Source organism: Podarcis liolepis (genome assembly GCF_965112155.1).
Source record: "Podarcis liolepis genome assembly, chromosome: 10".
NCBI lineage: Eukaryota > Metazoa > Chordata > Lepidosauria > Squamata > Lacertidae > Podarcis > Podarcis liolepis.
The window spans coordinates 46,622,989-46,643,789 of record NC_139562.1 but is presented as its reverse complement, the minus strand read 5'-3'; the positions used below and the strand labels follow the sequence as shown (position 1 = coordinate 46,643,789).

General features: G+C 44.1%; 1 protein-coding gene across 3 annotated transcripts in view; it reads left to right on the top strand.

Annotated features, from left to right (window-relative positions):
• The first annotated feature begins 228 nt into the window (after positions 1 to 228).
• Positions 229 to 20,801, top strand: part of SRGAP1 (SLIT-ROBO Rho GTPase activating protein 1) — a 116,717-nt gene continuing 96,144 nt past the window's right edge. Inside the window, exons 1-2 of one of the 3 annotated variants that reach the window (XM_083463391.1) lie at positions 247 to 321; positions 834 to 1,052. In XM_083463391.1, the coding sequence (XP_083319517.1) occupies positions 986 to 1,052 (67 nt within the window). In that variant the 5' untranslated portion in view covers positions 247 to 321; positions 834 to 985. Of the gene's footprint in view, positions 1,053 to 20,801 lie in introns of all 3 variants that reach the window. The other 2 variants (XM_083463390.1, XM_083463392.1) reach the window with 2 other exon arrangements.

Here is a 20,801-nt window from a genome sequence, read left to right as displayed (position 1 = left end):
GCTTCCCCTTTTGCAGCTGCTAGCAATAACCCTCCCTTCTCCTTCCTAGCGGCATCTCGCCCGGCAAAGCGGGCGCTTTAGGCGCGAGCCTGGGCTGGGTCCGCTCCTCGCTCACCCCGGGAGGCATCCGGGCAGCCTGGCCCGCTAAGCCCCGCCCTCCGCCCTCCTGTCATTGGGCAGCGGCCGAGGCGGCGCGGCCCCCATTGGCCGCGAGGGGTGTCGGCTCGGCGCAGGGGAGGGGCGGCAGAAGGAGAACCCGCGAGGCGCTTGGAAGCTCCCGGGCTGGCGGCTTAGTCTCTTGCCTGCGCGCGGCGGCTTCGGGTGGGCTCCGCACCTTCGCCTGCATTCCCAGGCCAGCAGCTGCGGATAAGAGGCGGAGAGGGCGGCTGAGGCGGCGAAGGCGTGGTAGCAGCAGCGGCTGCGGCGGCGCAAGGGGCTTGGCTCCGGAGAGAGCGGGAAGGCGGAGAAGCCATTAGGGGGGAGCGAGAACTTTTGTTTCGGAGCTCTGAGGCGCCCCCTGCTCGAGTCCCGCCTGCTTGGCTCTCGCCGCGCTTGCAGCCGCAGGCGAAACTGCTGGCCCACAAGCGAAATTTCGCCGCCTCGGTCCCGCGATGCTGCGAGCTGCCGTCCAGGCTCTGGCGCGGACTGAGTGAAGGGCAGCGGCCGCAGGAAGAAAAGAGCGAGGGGTTTGCCGAGCCTCGAGGGGAAGGGCTGGTCCCGGCCGCTTCGACGCCCAGCCTTTGGTTTCTGCTGCTGCTGCCGCGCCCCGGAGATGGTGCCTGCTCCGGGATTAGCCTAAAAGTCCCCCCCCCTTCTCTCTCTCGCCTTTCCAGCTACGATCGCCGGTAGATCTAGCTTGGGACGCGCCGCGAAGTCCTTCCCACCGCGAGGAAGATCTCTGCTGTAAGCGCCGCAATTACAAATTGAGCCGCGCGAAACTCTGCCAAGTGTTTCCCTACCCTGAAAGAAGAACCGAGCGGATAACATGTCAACCCCGAGCAGATTCAAGAAGGACAAGGAGATCGTGGCTGAATATGAAAGTCAAGTGAAAGGTAAGAAGTCCGAGGTGGCCGTCGGGGTGGGACAGGGAAGCCTCCTCCTCGTTTCTGACTCTCATCTTGGTTTTTACCCTGCCTTAACTCCAGTTCAAGGAGGCGAGCGCACATCTTTCCATTCCGAGTAATTGCCCCCCCCCAAAAAAAACTGGCATCCTCAGATTATAACGGGGGTTATAATCCTGGCTAAATCCGATCCCCCCACGCCCCAATTGAAAGGGTGGGGGAAAGTCCACCTTTGTACTGCTCAGGCCACTCGCTGATTTGAGAGTGTGATAAATTGGTAGGCGAGTGTGTGTCATGGGGGATAAGCTTAAACCATTTTAGGTGATAAGTGTTCCAGCTGAAGACTCATCACAGAGTCATCTGGTTAATAGAGTCACAGTATCCAGTGTGGAAAGGGAAATGGGCTTGCACAGCAAGAGGGAAGCTGGGATTTGAATAGCCTTCTCCAGCCCCTCTTTCCCAGCCACAGTTAAACTGGAAGTGAGGACTCTTTTCTTTTTTTCTTTTTAAAAATACTGCTTGATTGCACAGTTTTAACAGCGTAGATTGCAATTGCTACACTTAATTTACTTCCAGGATGCCCTTTGATTTGGCAAAGGGAGGGTTGTAACTGATTGACAGCTCCCATGTATCTGGAATGGCTGGCTTAGACCATGCACCTTCTGTTTAATCAGTTACAAATGTTCGGTAGCCTTTTAAAAAGCAGTCTTTTAACAGTAGAAGCAATGCTACAACATCCTCCCTGCCTAAATTGTACATCAGTTCTGTTTCTCCGTGATTGCTTTTTTATTTTAATGTCACAGCGGAAGACTGTGTTTATACAATCATACATAATATTTTAAGAGTTTCACTTTCCTGTTCTGTAGCTTCATTATATCTGCAGCTTCTGTTTTCTAGCACTTGGCAGCTTTTGAATAAAATGTCTCTTGGAAACAAACAAGATCTTCCTTCTAGAAATATGCTAGTTCATGTTCCGTGCTGATTTAAGGTCTTCACTTCATTGGTTGAAAACTAATGTGGGCTATATTGGAGCATACAGATTAATTTGCTCCGGCGTGCGTACATAATAAAAGTTTATATTGCAATTTTGAGTTTGCCCATAGTAATGAAATACCCTTTGTATATGCAAATCCAACATGTGATGTCATCAGGAACTCCGTTTCACATAGTGTTCTGTTGGCTTTGGTAGAACTCTGTTCATCTACACCAGGGTTTCCCAAAAGGGTCTCCAGCTGTTTTTGGACTACAGTTCCCATCATCCCTGACCACAGGTCCTGCTAGCTTGGGATGGTGGGAGTTGTAGTCCAAAAACAGCTGGAGACCCAAGTTTGGGAAACCTTGATCTCTACACTAAGGGTTCCCAGACAAGCAATTGTGTACCTATGCTATAGTTCCACCCTACTAGCTTTTTAATGTGGCGTAACAGCCAGAAAAAGACCAGGCATGCATTGTCTACTGTACAGTCACACGTGGCTTTGAAATGTATGCCTGGCCTTCCAATTCTTTGCCAGAACTGTCTCAGAATCTTACGTGACTGTGTTCAGCTTGAAGGATGAGTGCCTAGCTGGCGCCTCCAGAGTATGGGGGTATGAAAACCCCACTTTCTTCAGATATGCAATTGCTGCACAGATTACTGAATCAGATCTTGAAGGAAAGCCGCCTTAAACAAAAAGTTTCAATAGGTGGCTTAATATCGCAACACTAGGAGCTTATCTAGTTTCAGCTGGTAATTTAATCCAGGCCACTTCCACACTATGTACAGTGGTGCCTCGCAAGACGAAATTAATTCGTTCCGCAATTCTCTTCGTCTTGCGGTTTTTTCGTCTTGCGATGCACGGTTTCCCATAGGAATGCATTGAAAATCAATTAATGCGTTCCTAGGGAAACCACCTTCAGACCACGTCCGGGGACAGTCTGTCCCCCGACCTCTTCTGAAGGCTGGGGGGGGGGACAGGGGCTTTTCTTTACACTGCCAGCCTTCAGAAGGCTGTTCTGAGGGCTGGCGGTGGGAGGGGAGGCCCTTCTTCCCACCTCCCGCCCCGCAAGCTCCGGGCGGCCGTGCTTCGGGTGACAGGCTGCCGCCCCGAGCCTCGCGCGCCCGGCGGGACCTCCTGCCGGGTGCGCGAGGCTTGCAGGCATTCGCCCGAAGCAAGGGGAGCTCTCCGAAGGGCTCCCCATGCTTCGGGTGACAGGCTGCCGCCCCGAGCCTCGCGCGCCCGGCGGGACCTCCTGCCGGGTGCGCGAGGCTTGCAGGCATTCGCCCGAAGCAAGGGGAGCTCTCCGAAGGGCTCCCCATGCTTCGGGTGACAGGCTGCCGCCCCGAGCCTCGCGTGCCCGGCGGGACCTCCTGCCGGGTGCGCGAGGCTTGCAGGCATTCGCCCGAAGCAAGGGGAGCTCTCCGAAGGGCTCCCCATGCTTCGGGTGACAGGCTGCCGCCCCGAGCCTCGCGCGCCCGGCGGGACCTCCTGCCGGGTGCGCGAGGCTTGCAGGCATTCGCTTGGCCCTTGGCCCCCCCGCTGGACTTCAAAAGAGCTTCGGGAAGTCCAGCGGGGGGCCAAGGGGTTCCCTCACCGCCGCCCGCATTTAGAAGCGCTCGGGGAAAGCAGCGCACTTCTCAGCTTTCCACGAGCGCTTCTAAATGCAGGCGGCGGTGAGGGAATCCCTTGGCCCCCCGCTGGACTTCAAAAGAGCTTCGGGAAGTCCAGCGGGGGGCCAAGGGGTTCCCTCACCGCCGCCCGCATTTAGAAGCGCTCGGGGAAAGCAGCGCACTTCGCAGCTTTCCACGAGCGCTTCTAAATGCAGGCGGCGGTGAGGGAATCCCTTGGCCCCCCGCTGGACTTCAAAAGAGCTTCGGGAAGTCCAGCGGGGGGCCAAGGGGTTCCCTCACCGCCGCCCGCATTTAGAAGCGCTCGGGGAAAGCAGCGCACTTCGCAGCTTTCCACGAGCGCTTCTAAATGCAGGCGGCGGTGAGGGAATCCCTTGGCCCCCCGCTGGACTTCAAAAGAGCTTCGGGAAGTCCAGCGGGGGGCCAAGGGATTCCCTCCCAGCCGCCCGCATTTAAAAGCACTCCGGGGAAAGCTGCGAAGTGCGCTGCTTTCCCCGAGCGCTTCTAAATGCGGGCGGCGGTGAGGGAATCCCTTGGCCCCCCGCTGGACTTCAAAAGAGCTTCGGGAAGTCCGGCGGGGGGCCAAGGGATTCCCTCCCAGCCGCCCGCATTTAAAAGCACTCCGGGGAAAGAAGCGAAGTGCGCTGCTTTCCCCGAGCGCTTCTAAATGCGCTGCGCTTCCCCGCTGTCCCAGAGATTTCCCTATGGGCTTTCGTCTTGCGAAGCAAGCCCATAGGGAAATTCGTTTTGCGAAGCGCCTCCAAAACGGAAAACCCTTTCGTCTAGCGGGTTTTCCGTCTTGCGAGGCGTTCGTCTTGCGGGGTACCACTGTATTTAAAACACTATTCTATTGCTTCAACAGTTGTGCCTTTCCCCCAAAGAACTGTGGTACTGTAGTTTAAGGATGCTCAGAGTTGTTAGGATACTGTTTTACCCCTTACCGAGTGGTTTAACCATCAATCTCTTTTCCTAGGGAACTCCGTAACACAAACTGCCTGGGAGTTCTTGTACAAGCCAAGTGCACCTCTGGGACATAACTATACTCTCAGCAGTGTACCATAGTACTGAGGAATTCAGTTGCTCGGCAGGGATATATGGGACACCTATCAGAACACAGATACAAAGTAGCAGTACTAGAATAGAAATAATTTAAATGGTTGTGTGTATTGCATTGAAAACAAATTAAAACTTTAGTGGGAAAAGTATACGTTATTCAGATGAAACAAACTTATGTTACAGTTTAATGGGTTTTGTTTTTGCATTTGATAAATATGGGAAAGAAGAAAACGCTACAGAGGTACTAAATTCTCTGACAACTAATAACATCAAACTACCTAAACCACCAAATGATTTTTGGCTTGTGGATTCTGTGAGCATACTAGATTGAACAGATCATTGGGCAATTTTTAAAAAGAAAATATTCTGTTATGAGCAATACCAGACTTGATGTTGACTTGGCACATAAAATCCTACACAACTTGGGTCCCAAGTACTTGATACAGCACCTCTCCCAGCATCTGCTAGTCTGAGCTCCTAAGACCTGCAGGGGAGCCCTATCTGTGCTCCCATCAATGGCCATGATTTGTTTATGATGACGAGAAACTGGGCCTTCTCTGTTGTGGAACTCTTATTGTGGAACTCCTTTCCATTGAAGGTACAGTTGTGTCATCACTTCCAGGCTTGTGAAGTCAGAAGAAGACATTTCTTCCCCTGAAGGCTTGTGGGGAGAGTTTGACCCAAGGGCTGTTGGTCTGTGGTTTACAATTTTGTATTAGAATGGTTTTAATATGTTATGAATTTTATTGGAAATATTGCTTTGGGCCAAAGAGTGGTCTAGGAATGTATGTATATATTTAATACATTAATATACCAACCTTCCTCCCAAAGTAGGAATAAATAATAATAAAATAACCATACAAGGAAGAGGATTTGGGCTGTCATGTTTTTAGATAACTAGTTATATCGTTGAATTCAGGAATAAGAACAAACGTGGTAAATAAATTGGGCCAATTAAGTGGTTGCTGGGGCTGTTCTTTGCAGTACACTTTTAATAAACAACAACAGTCTCAAATGTGTAGTTTATCCCAGTGGAAATAATTATCCTATTTTTCCTCAGTTATTTTCCTTACAAAACACATGAAGAGTAAGCTCCACTCACATGGCTGTAGCATGTCAACATGGCAGTCTAGTTTACTTTTTCTTCTATTTGGCCACAAGAAGTGAGTAGACAAAATGAAGTGTTCAGTTTGCAGAAATAGCCTTTGTTAATAAAGAACTATGATGATAAATGCCATAGCTGGCAAGTGAGATGTGTACAGGGATATTTTTCTGTGCCTTCAACTAAGGCAGGTGGAAATGGGTATCTTGATCCATGGTTGTGCTAGCCCCTGTTGGACCAGTTGGATATGTAGGGGTGTGCTTTGGGGATGGATGCCCACATCCTGAAGCTGTTGATTGTCTTTGGCTAGATGTGCATGACTGTAGCTGGGTCTAAGCCAAAGTATACAAGGCTGCCGTTGTATGCAGAATTAGGTATGGCATGCTGAACTCTGCGTCCGAATGGGCGGTCAGACTGGTAGTTTACCAAGTGCATTTTGCCACTCTGCTTCAAGTCAGTCATCTGTGTTTTTCCTGGTAAAACTTGAAAAGAATACTTCAAGAAGAACAGCATGGAACCATTGTTAACATGTAACAATTTAATGATATTTAACCTTAATATATAAACAGAGTTCAAAGTCAGTCATTGTGGATGATATCTACTAGTATTAGAATATGTAAAAGATTACCTGTGTTCCACAGTGTTCTACAGGGGCTGCTAGAGCTTGACTTCGTTCAAGTCTTGTATTTTGACTTATTGAAGAAACACCAAAATAATTAGCATGACACGTTGAGAGAATGTGCCTTGCATTTCATTAAAACTAGTTGGATAATTTAGTGAGAAGTTTCAGTTGGAGGACTGAGTACAAGGAAATGCCATAGGTCACTGGTGTTTTATTAGTATTTTTTAAAAAAATCTTAGGTTTTAACTGCAGACCGAGGCCTAGCCTAACCTATGGAGTACAAACTTTTATCTATTAATCTTTACAGGAACCCAGCAATTATACTTCTGAAGGCCAATTTATGCATTACAGCTGCCATTTGAAAGACGTTTCAGATTACTCCATGTGGCAGCTGTTGGCATATAACAAGCTCTATTTATTCAGTAATTCGAGGTGCTGATTTGGCAGTCTTCTCCAGGTCACTGCAAACTTCCTGAAAAAGAAAGGTTTGTAGTGAATATTGTTAAGTCTACATGGTGAAACGCTGTACTTCACATTTGGTAGCTGCTGTTCAAGGCAGTATCGGTGTGGGTGACCATATAATGTACAAAACATCCCAATATTATAATACTGCTTCTGCATAGCAGTTTCCTGTACTTCCTGAAGAAACAGGAATTATCTGGAAGAAACAGCAGCAGTGTAGTTTAGAAATACTTTTCTGACCATGCAGTCCGTACTTGCCATTGTAACCCATCCGGTATCCATTCCAGTCACAGTGCAGATGGTACAGGAGGCAGTGTAGACTCAACACAACATGGGCCGGGAGGGATGGAGCATTATCATCATCATCATTGTTGTTGTTGTTTAGTCATGTCCGACTCTTCGTGACCCCATGGACCAGAGCACGCCAGGCACTCCTGTCTTCCACTGCCTCCCGCAGTTTGGTCAGACTCATGTTGGTAGCTTTGAGAACACTGTCCAACCATCTTGTGCTCTGTCGTCCCCTTCTCCTTGTGCCCTCCATCTTTCCCAACATCAGGGTCTTTTCCAGGGAGTCTTCTCTTTTCATGAGGTGGCCAAAGTATTGGAGTCTCAGCTTCAGGATCTGTCCTTCTAGTGAGCACTCAGGGCTGATTTCCTTAAGAATGGAGAGGTTTGATCTTCTTGCAGTCCATCAGACTCTCAAGAGTCTCCTCCAGCACCATAATTCAAAAGCATCAATTCTTCAGCGATCAGCCTCCTTTATGGTCCAGCTCTCACTTACATACATCACCACTGGGAAAACCATAGCTTTAACTATATGGGTCTTTGTTGGCAAGGTGATGTCTCTGCTTTTTAAGATGTTGTTTAGGTTTGTCATTGCTTTTCTCCCAAGAAGCAGGCGTCTTTTAATTTCGTGACTGCTGTCACCATCTGCAATGATCATGGAGCCCAAGAAATAATGCACATTATCATATGCACCATTGAATGAATTTGTTTAAATAGCTGGAGTTTGTCTAACAACAATGGCCAGGTTCTTTGGTCAGAGGTATACGGTGCAGATGTTTCTTTTTCTGGATTTTCTCCAGATAAGTTGCTTGTAATTGTGTCATCATTGCCAGGCCACTTCATGATATAGTGTTGTGAAACAAGAGAGATAGTGATTTGCCCATTTTGTCACCTGATGAATTACTGGCCATTGATTATCTGAACGGACTTGAGCTTCTATATACAAACCTAATATTCTAGTCATTGCACCATGATATTTCTCTCAAACACAAAACATCTACGTCTAAATTATAACGTCCAAAAGCTGCATTGCACAATTCTGAAAATTATGGAAGTGACATTAAAGTATATTGCTTTTTCTGATCTTGGAACGTTTAGTATTTGCCTAAGCCTCAGTGTAATAATTAATATTTACTTGAATCTTCCGTGCCCTACTTTTAAAAAGATTTTGTATTAGCTGCAGCTGTTTAGGAAAGAAGTTTTAGCAGAACAAAGTATACAAAATCCATGCTATGTAACTGTCTTTTTCCAAGAATCTCAAAGTAGATGAAAATTTGTTTAAACTAGAAGAGAGCTATCATTTTTTCAGGGAAGAAAATACAATTGTGGTACAGTTAAATTTGGTCAAATGTATCGTGTGAGAAGGCAGAAAAAATCCACTTAAGTTTGCAATGGACAGTTTCACATGCAACCTTGAGAAAACCTGCAAATTTTCTCTATTCAATGAGGTGCAGGAGTTTGGCTCTGCTTGTCCCTCTGAATTGTATTAAGTAATGTGCCCGTTCATTTAGGCTCCAGAAGAGGTTTGTGTGCCGCATTTCAAAATAGCACACTGGCCTTGTTCTTCTGTGATGCTAAACCATGGTTTGACCCTACATGCATGACTAAGAAGAAGCCTAACCAAAGCCTTGGGTCTGCATACTCCTCCTTACAACCCCCATGTGGCCAGCAGAAGGACATCACCAGTTTTTAGCTTCCATGGCTGTTGTGCTATAAGATTTTGAAATCATGGTTTAAACCAAACTAGTTAGTTAAGCAAAGCAAGCCATGTAACCCATTGTTCTGAGTCAGTTTTAAACAATGATCTGTGATTCATAGGACACACCAAGCCAGAATTTGTGGAAAGTGAAATTAAATGTGAGCAAAGTCCTCCTCCTGGCTGTGTAGCTGAAGACACTGAGGTGGGAACGGGAAGGAAAGCCTGAATTTTTGCTTAGGGTCCGTTCTGCTCATGCAGGTTACACTATACAGTGGTACCTTGGTTCCTGAACTTAATCCGTTCTGGGAGTATGTTCAACTCCCAAAACTGTTTGAAAACCAAGGCACGGCTTCAGATTGGCTGCAGAAGCTTCCTGCACTCAAGCGGAAGCTGTGTCAGATGTTCGGCTTCCAAAAAACGTTTGCAAACCAGAACACTTACTTCCGGGTTTGTGGCGTTTGGGAGTTGATTTGTAAAGACAACTAAGCCGTTCAAGAACCAAGGTACCACTGTACAATTATTTAGTGTTGTGTGTAGCCACAGCCACTGGTCAGACATCAAACACTGAAGCTATCTTTCCCTATTCTTACTTTTGATTGTTTAAAAGGCAGTGCTGATATTTCACACTTGCTTTATGTTATACTTCTTAAGCTTGCTTCTCAGAAGTAAACACATATTGTAGGGAGAACATTTGCTAACACTTATTGCAGAAGTGTGAAAGGGAGAGCTGTGAATTTCTTTATGGCTGTGTTTGGGTGAGAGACACAGCTGCTGTCTCAGACGTCCAGGGTCTCTGGCTTTTTTGCAGCAATAAAATTGTGCTTTATGTTTTCAGACAAATTTGTCCCAAGATATTTAGGATCTCTAGGTGACAGTTTTTGTTTGGCACAAAATTGTAACCAAAAATAACCAACTCGATTCTGTGGGTGGCAAGAAATACGAATGAGGACAAATCTTTCCTTAACTGTTTGTAAGATGAAAATGAATGGCATCTTCAAACATGATTAAGCAAAACTTACATTTTAATAATCTTCCCCTTTTTTTGGAAGGGAAGGTAATTATTTTACCTTCTGGAGCACCCCAAGATAAAATTAGCATTTGGCTATCATACTAGCATTTTGCCACATAAACCACAGTAGACCCACACATTACATGTCTCCTAGTTATTCATGCCATAGTGAAAGAGAGTGGGAAAATGTTATTATATTCACACTTAGTGGATATAATAGTGTCATATGGTTGAGAAATACTGGGGAAGCAGTGGATATGCTGTGCAGCTCTGGAAAAACCTGGGTGATGCTGCTATCACCCAGCCATACTGATCCATCATGTTTCGCTATAAGCAGTTGAACTGCCATCTACATGTAGAATGTGGCCAGTTTGGAGTATAAAAAGAGCGCTTGGTTCCAGTTCAGAGGTTTCAAATTGGAAATATTTCCTTGTGAACAAGTCACAGTGCGCCAAGGCTCACATGTTCAACCTTCCACTCTCTTCCTCTTTCAGAAGCAGCAGGTCCCCTGCAACACCCAGGCTTGGGAAACTGTGTAAACTACCATTTGAGAACAAGCCAGTATCTGAATCAATGATTCCATATCCTGAACTGTTCTTGGACAGCACTTAAAGTGCAGTTTCCTAACTTTAAAACAGAAAGTGGATGCTTCCATACTGGGTGTGCAAGAGAAGATGGGAGGTTTGAGCACCCAAGTCTTGCCATAGTTTATTCAGAAGGTAGGAAGTCATGTTTCCCCATTAAATCTGAATTGGGCCTCTATTTCCTCACTATAGCTGACACACGTCACACTATAGACGTATTAATGAGAATTTTGGAACTAAGTTATGATGCATGCTATTCCTGTTTCTAGCTGGCAGGATCCTTTGCTTTTGCCCACAAACATTGCTAACTGCAATTGCATGCACTTTATGTTGTGGGTGGATAGAGAAGAAGTGGTGTTACTGAGCTCAGTGATTAAAAGAGAATTTAAAGATGCCCTCTATAAAATTGTTGCAGGGAAGGCAGAAGTAGTAGTTTACAAGAAGAGTGCTGTAATTGAACTCTTTATGATGTGGCAGTTCTTGTAAACCATGTTTGGAATTACTACAAACACCGTCGGATTTGCCAGAAGATGATTTCCATGAAGTAATAATTGTAACTCTTTACATTTGGCCACAGTGGGGAAATAACGGGAGTACAGTAGATCCATGAATATTGTGTCTCCGGGCTCTTAAGCAGATGTAGTCTTTCTTCTAAAGCACTGCATATAATATCTATTAGCAGAGAGCATTGAGTTGGGAGTCTTGCTACTTTGACAGCATGTATATATGCTTCCAAATCACTGTTCACCAAAGATAATGCCATATATACTGGCTTAATACATATTTATTATGTTCTGTCTCTCATACCTGGATCCTAAACACAATGCTTTAGAAGTTTATCTATTACCTTCACTATAAATTACTCTTGTAATTTAATAATGCAGGTTCTATATTGTAAGCATTGCACAAAACAATAGAGTAAGCCCTGCCTATGCGCCTACTATGTAAACATTTCCAAATAAGTTTCTCTTGGAACTTGCGTTTCATACACCTCAACCCTGTTTCAGCAGTCTTTGCTCCCATGTCGAGCGACGCAGGTTCATGAACAGCCCCACCCCTGTTGTTGTGCATTCCTTCCTTGACATCTGTGAGTATCCCTGAGTATGGACATTGCAGGCTCCTTCCTTGGTATTTGGACATACAATGCAAGCATATGTACCACGGACACCTTCATGTATATGGTTATGCATGTAAAGAAGAGGAAGAGTTTGGATTTGATATCCCTCTTTATCACTACCCGAAGGAGTCTCAAAGCGGCTAACATTCTCCTTTCCCTTCCTCCCCCACAACAAAGACTCTGTGAGGTGAGTGGGGCTGAGAGACTTCAAAGAAGTGTGACTAGCCCAAGGTCACCCAACAGCTGCATGTGGAGGAGCAGGGAAGCGAACCCGGTTCACCAGATTATGAGTCCACCACTCTTAACCACTACACCACACTGACTCCTTCATGGAATCTGCAACCCTTCTTAAAAACACATTGTTAGAAAGGGTATAAGATAGAATAGGCTTTACCAACCTGGTGCCCTCAAAAGGCTTCTTTTGGACTGTGACTCCTTCCAGCCTCAGCCAGTGCATTGTGGGAAGTCATGTCTAGATACATATACCAGAGCATTAGAAATACTGTAGGATTATAATGGCAGCTTGTTTGGGAAAGAGTTATAGGAACATCAGGCTCCACAGGAGATGCGCAGCTAGCTGAACTATAGCAGCATTCGAGTGTTTCAGAATGTAGATAATGGGCACTCTAGAGCCTATACTAAAATTGTCTTGTGTTTTCGCATTTTTCCTCTGTTTCCTTCTTAATTTGAGATTTGACACACTTTCAAAAGACTGCTGTCACACACTTGTGGTTTAACAGATCAAGAAAGCTTATATTTTTATGCTATGTGAGCAAGAGCATTAGAGATGATAAAGAAATGATACATTTCGAACCCAGAGTGTCTCCCAGTGGAGCAGCGCACACACACACATATAAATATATATTTCTTGTGTGGCAATAGTTTAGAATTTCTGCCTAGCAGAAACTGGCTGAGCCAGTGCATGCTGACGTTTCATCATGAATGATTATTAGCCTGAAAGCCTGTGAATTAACAAGCTTAAATTCCCTTTCACTTACCAGTGTCTTTATTATATATTAAGTTCCTGCAGCTCATCAAGAAATGTGTTTACATACTCTTTCAAGCTGATCACATTTGTATTTATGTATTGCATAGCTTACAGAAAGCTACCACAGTTCAAACACCATTTTTTTTAGCACAGCTGTTCTGCTAATTAAAGAGCTGGTTATCTAGCACAGCATGTGCGTAGCTGAGTGTCCTGACTTCAGCTACCCAGAGTAGGGTAGTTTCTGCCCTGTACAAAGAGGGAACTTGCTCTGCGAGACCTTTTGCCCTTGCAATTGATTTTAATAATGTTAATGGGTCAGTGTAGCCACAGTGGGTCAGAAGGTTAAAGTCAGTGAAACATTTGGTAAACGAGAATTCTCTAAATCTTTAATTCCCTTATGGACTGTGAAGCAGAATGCTAATAAGATAGTTCCAGAACGGCTTGGGGGAGATTAGTGACGGGACATGGAATATATAGGCTAAAGGCTGCCAACTAGAGTCTTGCTTAGGTCGGTAATAGATCAGAGGCTCACTGTATCACAGGATTTCACAGTTGCATTTTACAGGTTTATGGTTTTGCATTGGCTTTCATAGTCGTCTCTTTCTGCGCTCCAGTATCCCAGGCAAGTTTTTATCGTTCACAGTGCCCATATGTACATGGTAGAATAATGATCAATCCCTCCGGCTGGATGAGTAGAGAGGGTTATGCATTCATGTATATACTTGCAAAGCAAGTATATTGAGAACAGAAGGCTTATGAACCAAGTGGATAATGGGCTTCTGTTTGTAGATACATCTGCAAATTTGTGTTCCAGATACAAAGATGGGACAGCAAAGACTGGCTTATGGTTAGAAATGGATTGATCAGTCATTATCACTTCTGCATATTTTCTTCTTAAGTCTGTTCTGTCCTATTCCTGTGATTAAGAAAAATAGTTAAAATAAGCTGTTCTGGGAGACATGTTTAAATGCTAATCTCAAAACACACTTATTTTTATACGTTATTTGAATGTAGGTGTCATGAACTACCGACTATTGCTCCACGTGGGAAAGTTATCAGGAAAGAACATTTGGATCATGACCTGACTGTTTCTGGGCAGGCAGGAAAACACAAGTACTTTCTTCTTTCAACTGAGCCTTGCTCAAGCTCCAGTGAAGGGTGAGGAACCTCTGCTGCATGGGTCAAGCTGGGCCTACCATGTCTCCCCATTTGTCCCACCAGGCTATTTTCCCTAAATCACACACAGCTGCCCCACACTTGATACCATATGTGATGTCAGGTATGAGGCAGGTACCAATGTGGCTACAAAGGAAAGCTCCTGGTTGCTAGAGTAAGGCATGCTTCTGCAGCCCATCAGCTGATGGGTGTGGTAAGTGCATCTTCCTTCTATAGACCTGTGGTTTCCATTGCTCCTTCTAATCAGATTTGCTTTTCGGTTCTGAGCTGTCTCATGGTTCTTGACTCACCTAGGCTACTGCCCATGGCTCATGCCTGGCAGTTAAGAGAACTGTGAATAGCTGGTGGTTAACAAGTCCTGGTTCTTACATTAAATTAATCAGAACAATTACCTTGCCAAAAAGCCACCCATGAATTAAGTGGGATTTATAGCTCTTACTCGCAGCGATTGGGCAATTATTCCAGAGGCTTGAGGCAATTGCAGTCGAGGCCTGGCCCCTAAAAGCAGACTTATTTAAACTCCTGTAACAAAGATATACAGAGCATATCCTCATCAAATTATCATAATGTGTCGGGAGAGATTGTATCTAAGGAATGTTGTATGCAGGCTATGGATTGCTTTAAAAGGGTAAAAACATGCACCTTGAATTGGGCCCAGAAGTTCACATCACAGGCAACTAGTGCAGCTGCTACACAAGTGACAGAATAAATAATCTCCTTCCAGTATGTGAGATTTAGCATTCTGTACCACCTGGAGATTGTACGTCATCTTCAAGGGGAACCTCATGTCAAGAATATTGCTGTATTCGGTCCTTGATGTTACAGTAGCATGGATAAGATCAGTGTGTCAAGATCTCTGCTGGTAACACAAATGCAAGTGGTAAAAGGTGCCCCAAAACCATAGCCACTCTGATCTGAGCAGAATTCAGGAGCCACCCCCAAATTCCACACTATAGTCAGATGGGGAGATTACTACCACCTCATTTCAGACACTAGACAATAATATTTTCTTTCTGAGCATTGGAATTGCCCATCAGCGTTGCCTCCATCTTAATGATCCAATTTCAGTTTAACTTCATCCGCTGATCTAGATTTGTCATTTGCTCCTGAATGCTTATTTAATGAAAAGCACAGAAGCAAGTTTCATCCGGACTCTGATGACATTTCACTCAATGCTTCAGATTACTCAGTGGCTTCATAGAGATGCTAAACAACATCTCGCTGAATCTTCCAGAATATTGCATAATCTGTTCCCATAGACCTGTTTTCACAATATTTAAACAGCATTTACTTTCATGCGGAGGCAAAGGCCCTGCTCAGTCCTACAGTCTGTTCTCTTTTGCCATTTTGCACCCATAAGAGATTGTGGGTTATGTCTCAGTTCTGCTGCTATTTCAGCATACAGGTATGGGCATTCTACTTCCATATGTGTGTGTAAACAAGTTTCTAGTCCGTAGGCTTGCTACTATGTTCTTCACAAGATCACATCTGTCAGCCTGTTCTCAGCCACCTGTGGTCTCTGCTCTTGGGCCTAAGAACCACAACTCATCAGGTAGGATTGAGCACAGCCTATCCCTGCGAGATGAGCGCCGCAACCCCAGAGTTGGTCACGACTGGACCTAATGGTCAGGGGTCCCTTTACCTTTACCTTTACCTTTATCCCTTCTAAACACCTGTTAACCATTCTCACACTCTTAACTTCGTTAATCCTTTCTTCTCTCTTCAGTTTGCCTAGTGATTTCTTTGCTGCATATAAACAGCCCCTCCCGTGTCTCTATATTCTTCCACCCCCCACCCCCCTTCAACACCTGGACTTCATTCCAAACAGCTGCCGTGGGCAAGAAGCCAAACTGTTTTGCTGTCATCCCCAACTACATCATACTTGCATATATGTGTGTGTGTGTGTGTGTGTGTGTGTGTGTATATGCCTGAAAGTTTACAGATGTTTCCTCATGAAGTGGCGTAAGCAGTCTTCCAGTGGAAGGAGGTGACACCACTGAGAACATCAAGGCCAAGACCTTGAAGATAAAGAAGGCATTCCCCATGACCAAACAGGCTGATCTCTGTTGGCAAGATGCTGGAAGATATCCGCACCCTCTCTGACTACAACATCCAGATGGAATCTGCCTTGTGCCTGCTTCTTCGTTTAAGAGGAGACATTTAAATTTGCTGCTTGCCACCCCAGTAAACTTCATTGCCTTAATTCCATACATGCACCTATGTAGAGTATAATTCCTTACATAATTTTTTGGGTTTTTGTGCTCATCCTCTTGACAAGGGGAATCAATTGCAAATTTCAGTTGCATATTTCATGTGATTCTACACAAGTTATATAAGGCACAGAATATGCGTTGTCCTTTATAACCCAGCCTTCCTGACCTCAGAAGGAGGCTGAAGAAGACTTTTTGCGCAGGTCCAGGGACCTTGGGGCCACACAGGCTTCCCAGTGTTCACGTTCTGCCTCACAACCCTCTGCTCGCCTACCACCAATGCCATCTGGTTGGGTTTCCCACACCAGGCCGTTTGCCTCAAGATCCAGCTTTGCTTTTCCTGCTTTCTTTCCTTCTCAAGAAACATGGTTGTACCTACCCACACCAACCAGTGCTGTTCTTTCCCCCCTAGCCATGGAAATCCCATTCAGCCTCCTGTAGTGAAACACTACAAAGCAATTGTATTATTTCCATATTGGCTGAAGCATGGTGTTCCTTTGAAATGTGTCACGTTACATTTTGTGACTTTTAATGAAATACTAAATAGAGCAAAAGATTTCTGTGACAGGCCTAGCCACACAAGTTTTTAAGCTGAACTACAGTAAGGAAGATGAAACGTGGGAAAACCGTTTTGCTTATCTGCACATAACTGTTCGTATAAAATGCAAACCTACGAACCAACCAAAAAAGGCTGACATCTTGACATTTTAATCTTTTAAAACCTATGTAACATCAAGAGACCTACTTTTGCATTTACTGGAAGGTTTTTCACTGCTTCAAGAACAGCGCTATAAAATGGTTACAGATAAAAGCTTAAACTGCATGGAGCGTAGTGGTCTATTACATAAACAAACACATGGCCATTCCTTTCCAGCTGCTGTCTGCAAATGTTAACAACATTCTGTCAGCTGCGTTGACTGTCTTTATTGCATAATCGGAATGCTTATGGCTCCATTAACACATGAAATGTCAATACGGCCAGAACAAAAATGTGCAACAATGAATGTGATGCAGAAAAGTTTTATGAAACAAAAAGGACAAATAAGGAAATTTAAAAATATGTCGTGCTCATTAATGGAAATATATCAGTGACTTCATATAGCTAACCGGTGCATTATATGACTGCAGATATTGTCAAAACAGTCCATGGTGGTGTATATTTGGGGAAGGGCTGTAGCTCAGTGGTGGAGGAACTGCTATGCAGGCAGAATATCCCTCATTCAATTCTCAGCATTTCTCAGTAGGACTGAAAAAACCCAAAAACTCCTATCTGAAACCCTTGAGAGCTGCTACCAGCCAGTGTAGACAGTATTGGGTTAGATCAGGGTTGCGCAAACGTTCGTCTCTAGCTGTTTTTGGACTACAACTCCCATCATTCCTAGCAGGGTTGCCATCTTGAATAAAATATTGTGGGGGCCCTGGTAAGCCCCACCCTGCATAATCGATCACATGACACAGTGCACACACATCATTTGAATGGGAATGCCCACAAACTTTGTGGGGCCCAGCCCCCTCAAATATTTTATTGTGGGAGCCTTGGCCCCAACATCCCCTAGGAGTTGGCTCCTATGAGTTCTAGCTAGCAGGACCAGTGGTCAGGGTTGATCAGAATTGTAGTTCAAAAACAGCTGGAGATCCATGTTTGGGAAACCCCGGACCCATGGTCTCATTCTCTGTACATAAGATTTGGAATCTGTTCTGTTTCCACATATTTGATACTCAATCTTAACCCCTTGAAGTGGGCTATCTGTCTTTGATGCCATAATTCCTTGGGTATTGTTGGTATAGTGACGTAATTTGGAAATATGGTGATAAGAGACAGGTTAGCTTTCACAATGCTAGAAATGTTTCATTTTGGCAAGGAAGTCAGCAATGAGCTCTTTGATAAAATGTATTTAGCTTATAGATTACTGTGTCAACTAAACAACAGAAGTTTAGTTAGCCTTTTCTTGCCTCAGGAAAGTCTTGATCATGTCCTGCAAAATGCTTGCATTTTGTCTAAAGGTTGGGAATTGTGGTTTTCACTTTCCCAAAAGCCAGCAACCCATTGGTACATTTTTCTCCACTGTAGAAATTTCATAAATAACCAGCTAATGAATTCAACAACCCTTTCCATTCAGTTTTCCTGATGTTAATGGCACTGGTTTTAATGTCATTTACCTGAGATGGGTAACAAGTATACTGTAAACATCAATTCTTTTTTTTACGTGCAGGGGATGTAACTTTTCCATCACTGTATTTCTCTTGTTTGGGCATTATAGCCAGAGGTTTAGTACAGATTGACAGCCTTGAAGAGTACATTACTTCATTTCCTTCTGCTTCTTTAATATTCAAAGAAGTAGAAAACATATTTGGCTTACAGAAAGAGTTAAGGCACTTAGAATTGCAAATTCACTCATGCACTAAAAAGTATGGAAATTGTAAGATAGCCAAACTTAACTTTCATTTTATGTTAGCAGCAAGCATATTCTTAAATTGCTCTATTTTCTCACTTACAACATAATCTCCATGCTCCCACACTTCCTTGGCCTTTCAGCCCCAATATTTTTCCACCTTGAAAGCTCAGGACACTATTGAGAAAGTGGCCATCCTCTGCTTTGGATTAGCAATGATATTGGGATAGAGTCAAGATTGGTAGCTCCATGGAGAAATGGTTCCCAAAATTTTCCCCCACTTGACTAAGGGTCTTCACAGACCACCTAATGATTTTTCTGCCTGTCGTAGCAATTGTAATGTGCTGTGCCATGATTTTAAAGTATATTTTTATTGCTTCTATTATTTATTATATTTTATTATTGAATTGTAGTTCGCATTCCATGCAGTTTAAGAAATAAGGAAGCAATAAAAATACAATTAAGTGGCAATATGGAATATTTAATGCAGACATACCACGAACCACCTGAATAAAGCTCACGGACCACTGCTGGTTCATGGACCACAGTTTGGGAGCTCCTTCTTCAGAGGGCATCAGGTTTAGGGTTAAAAGAGCACTGGTGTGTCGTCATGAGATGATGCACGTCAGCAAGTGAAAGGAGATGAGTGAGCCCCTTTATGACTAAACATGCATGGGATCAGCTTCTGCAGTAGCTGGGTTCTGATTTATTTTAAAATGAATATTTTAGAAGCCCAGACAAGTACAGTGGTACCTCAGGTTACATACGCTTCAGGTTACAGACTTCGCTAACCCAGAATTAGTACCTCAGGTTAAGAACTTTGCTTCAGGATGAGAACAGGATGAGAACAGAAATCGTGCTCCAGCGGCAGCAGGAGGCCCCATTAGCTAAAGTGGTGCTTCAGGTTAAGAACAGTTTCAGGTTAAGAATGGACCTCCAGAACGAATTAAGTACTTAACCCGAGGTACCACTGTACAGGAAGTCTGCAAACTTGAATACAGTGGTACCTTGGTTCTCAAACTTAATCCATTTCGGAAGTCCGTTTGACTCCCGAAAAAGTTCAGAAATCAAGCCGCAGCTTCTGATTGGCTGCAGGAGCTTCCAGCACTCAAGCAGAAGCCGCGTCGTACATTTGGCTTCCAAAAAACGTTGGCAAACCGGAACACTTACTTCCAGGTTTGCAACATTCGGGAGCCGATTTGTTCGACAACTAAGCCGTTTGAGAACCAAGATACCACTGTAGTTACTTTGCTAGATTTTATTATGGTGAAACATGCACAAGAATCTGTAACTTAAAATAAGGTTTTTTTCCATGAGATTGGTTGTCTAAACTAAATGTATACAGTGGTACCTCAGGTTAAGTACTTAATTCGTTCTGGAGGTCCATTCTTAACCTGAAACTGCTCTTAACCTGAAGCACCACTTTAGCTAATGGGGCCTCTTGCTGCTGCCGCGCCGCTGGAGCACGATTTCTGTTCTCACCCTGAAGCAATGTTCTTAACCCGAGGTACTATTTCTGGGTTAGCAGAATCTGTAACTTGAAGCGAATGTAACCTGAAGCGTATATAACCCTAGGTACCACTGTAATGCCAGCAGACGTAGGCTAAATTCACTCAGCAGTTTATTCTGTTTTCCTGAGGTTTCCCTAGCCGTTAATCTTTGCATTATATTTGAGCTTTCACATGTCATAAAAACCCCTTCCAGAAATACAGTGGAATATCGTGCACATTTAAGAGTCATTTTCATTTAAGAGTCATATCAACAGAATTTTTCTGGAAGCAAATAACACAGAAATGAACACTAAACTTGAACTATATTCCACGATATATTTTTTTTAAAAAAAAACTCTGTATCTGTCGCTTTTGTGCGGTTGTATTTTTTTTTTTACTTTATTATTTGGTGGGTTGTGTTTCTTTTCTTTTTTTGCAGTATTGAAATATAAAGGCTGGGTATGAATCTTTTACTTGAATAAATAAATATTTAATATGACATTTAACTGTTTAAAGTATAACTCTCCATCCTAAGGCTGTCACTCTAAAAGAGTAACTAAAGATACCGACTTTGCAAAGTTTGGGAATTCAAAAGATTCCGTAGGCTAGTTTGTTCACAATCAAATCTATAATGAAATGCTCTGCATAAAAATTATACAATTTTCTGTAATCTGGTAGCATAAATAAAAGTTGAACCTTTTGTATATTCTGTTAAGACTTGCACATGTGAGACAGGCAAACAGGATGGAACCAGAGATTGTACAAATCTGTCTGGAGATGAAAGTTAGTAAAGACCAACATCTGCCATGCTGTTACAATGATGTCTGCTGTTGCTTCAATTCAGGGTCAGGCTTGATGAGCCCCCTCTCTCTTTCATGTCCTGAATATATCTGTTTTCTTTACATTTTCAAAGGGCCTGAAAGTCTCAGCAGGAAAGAATGT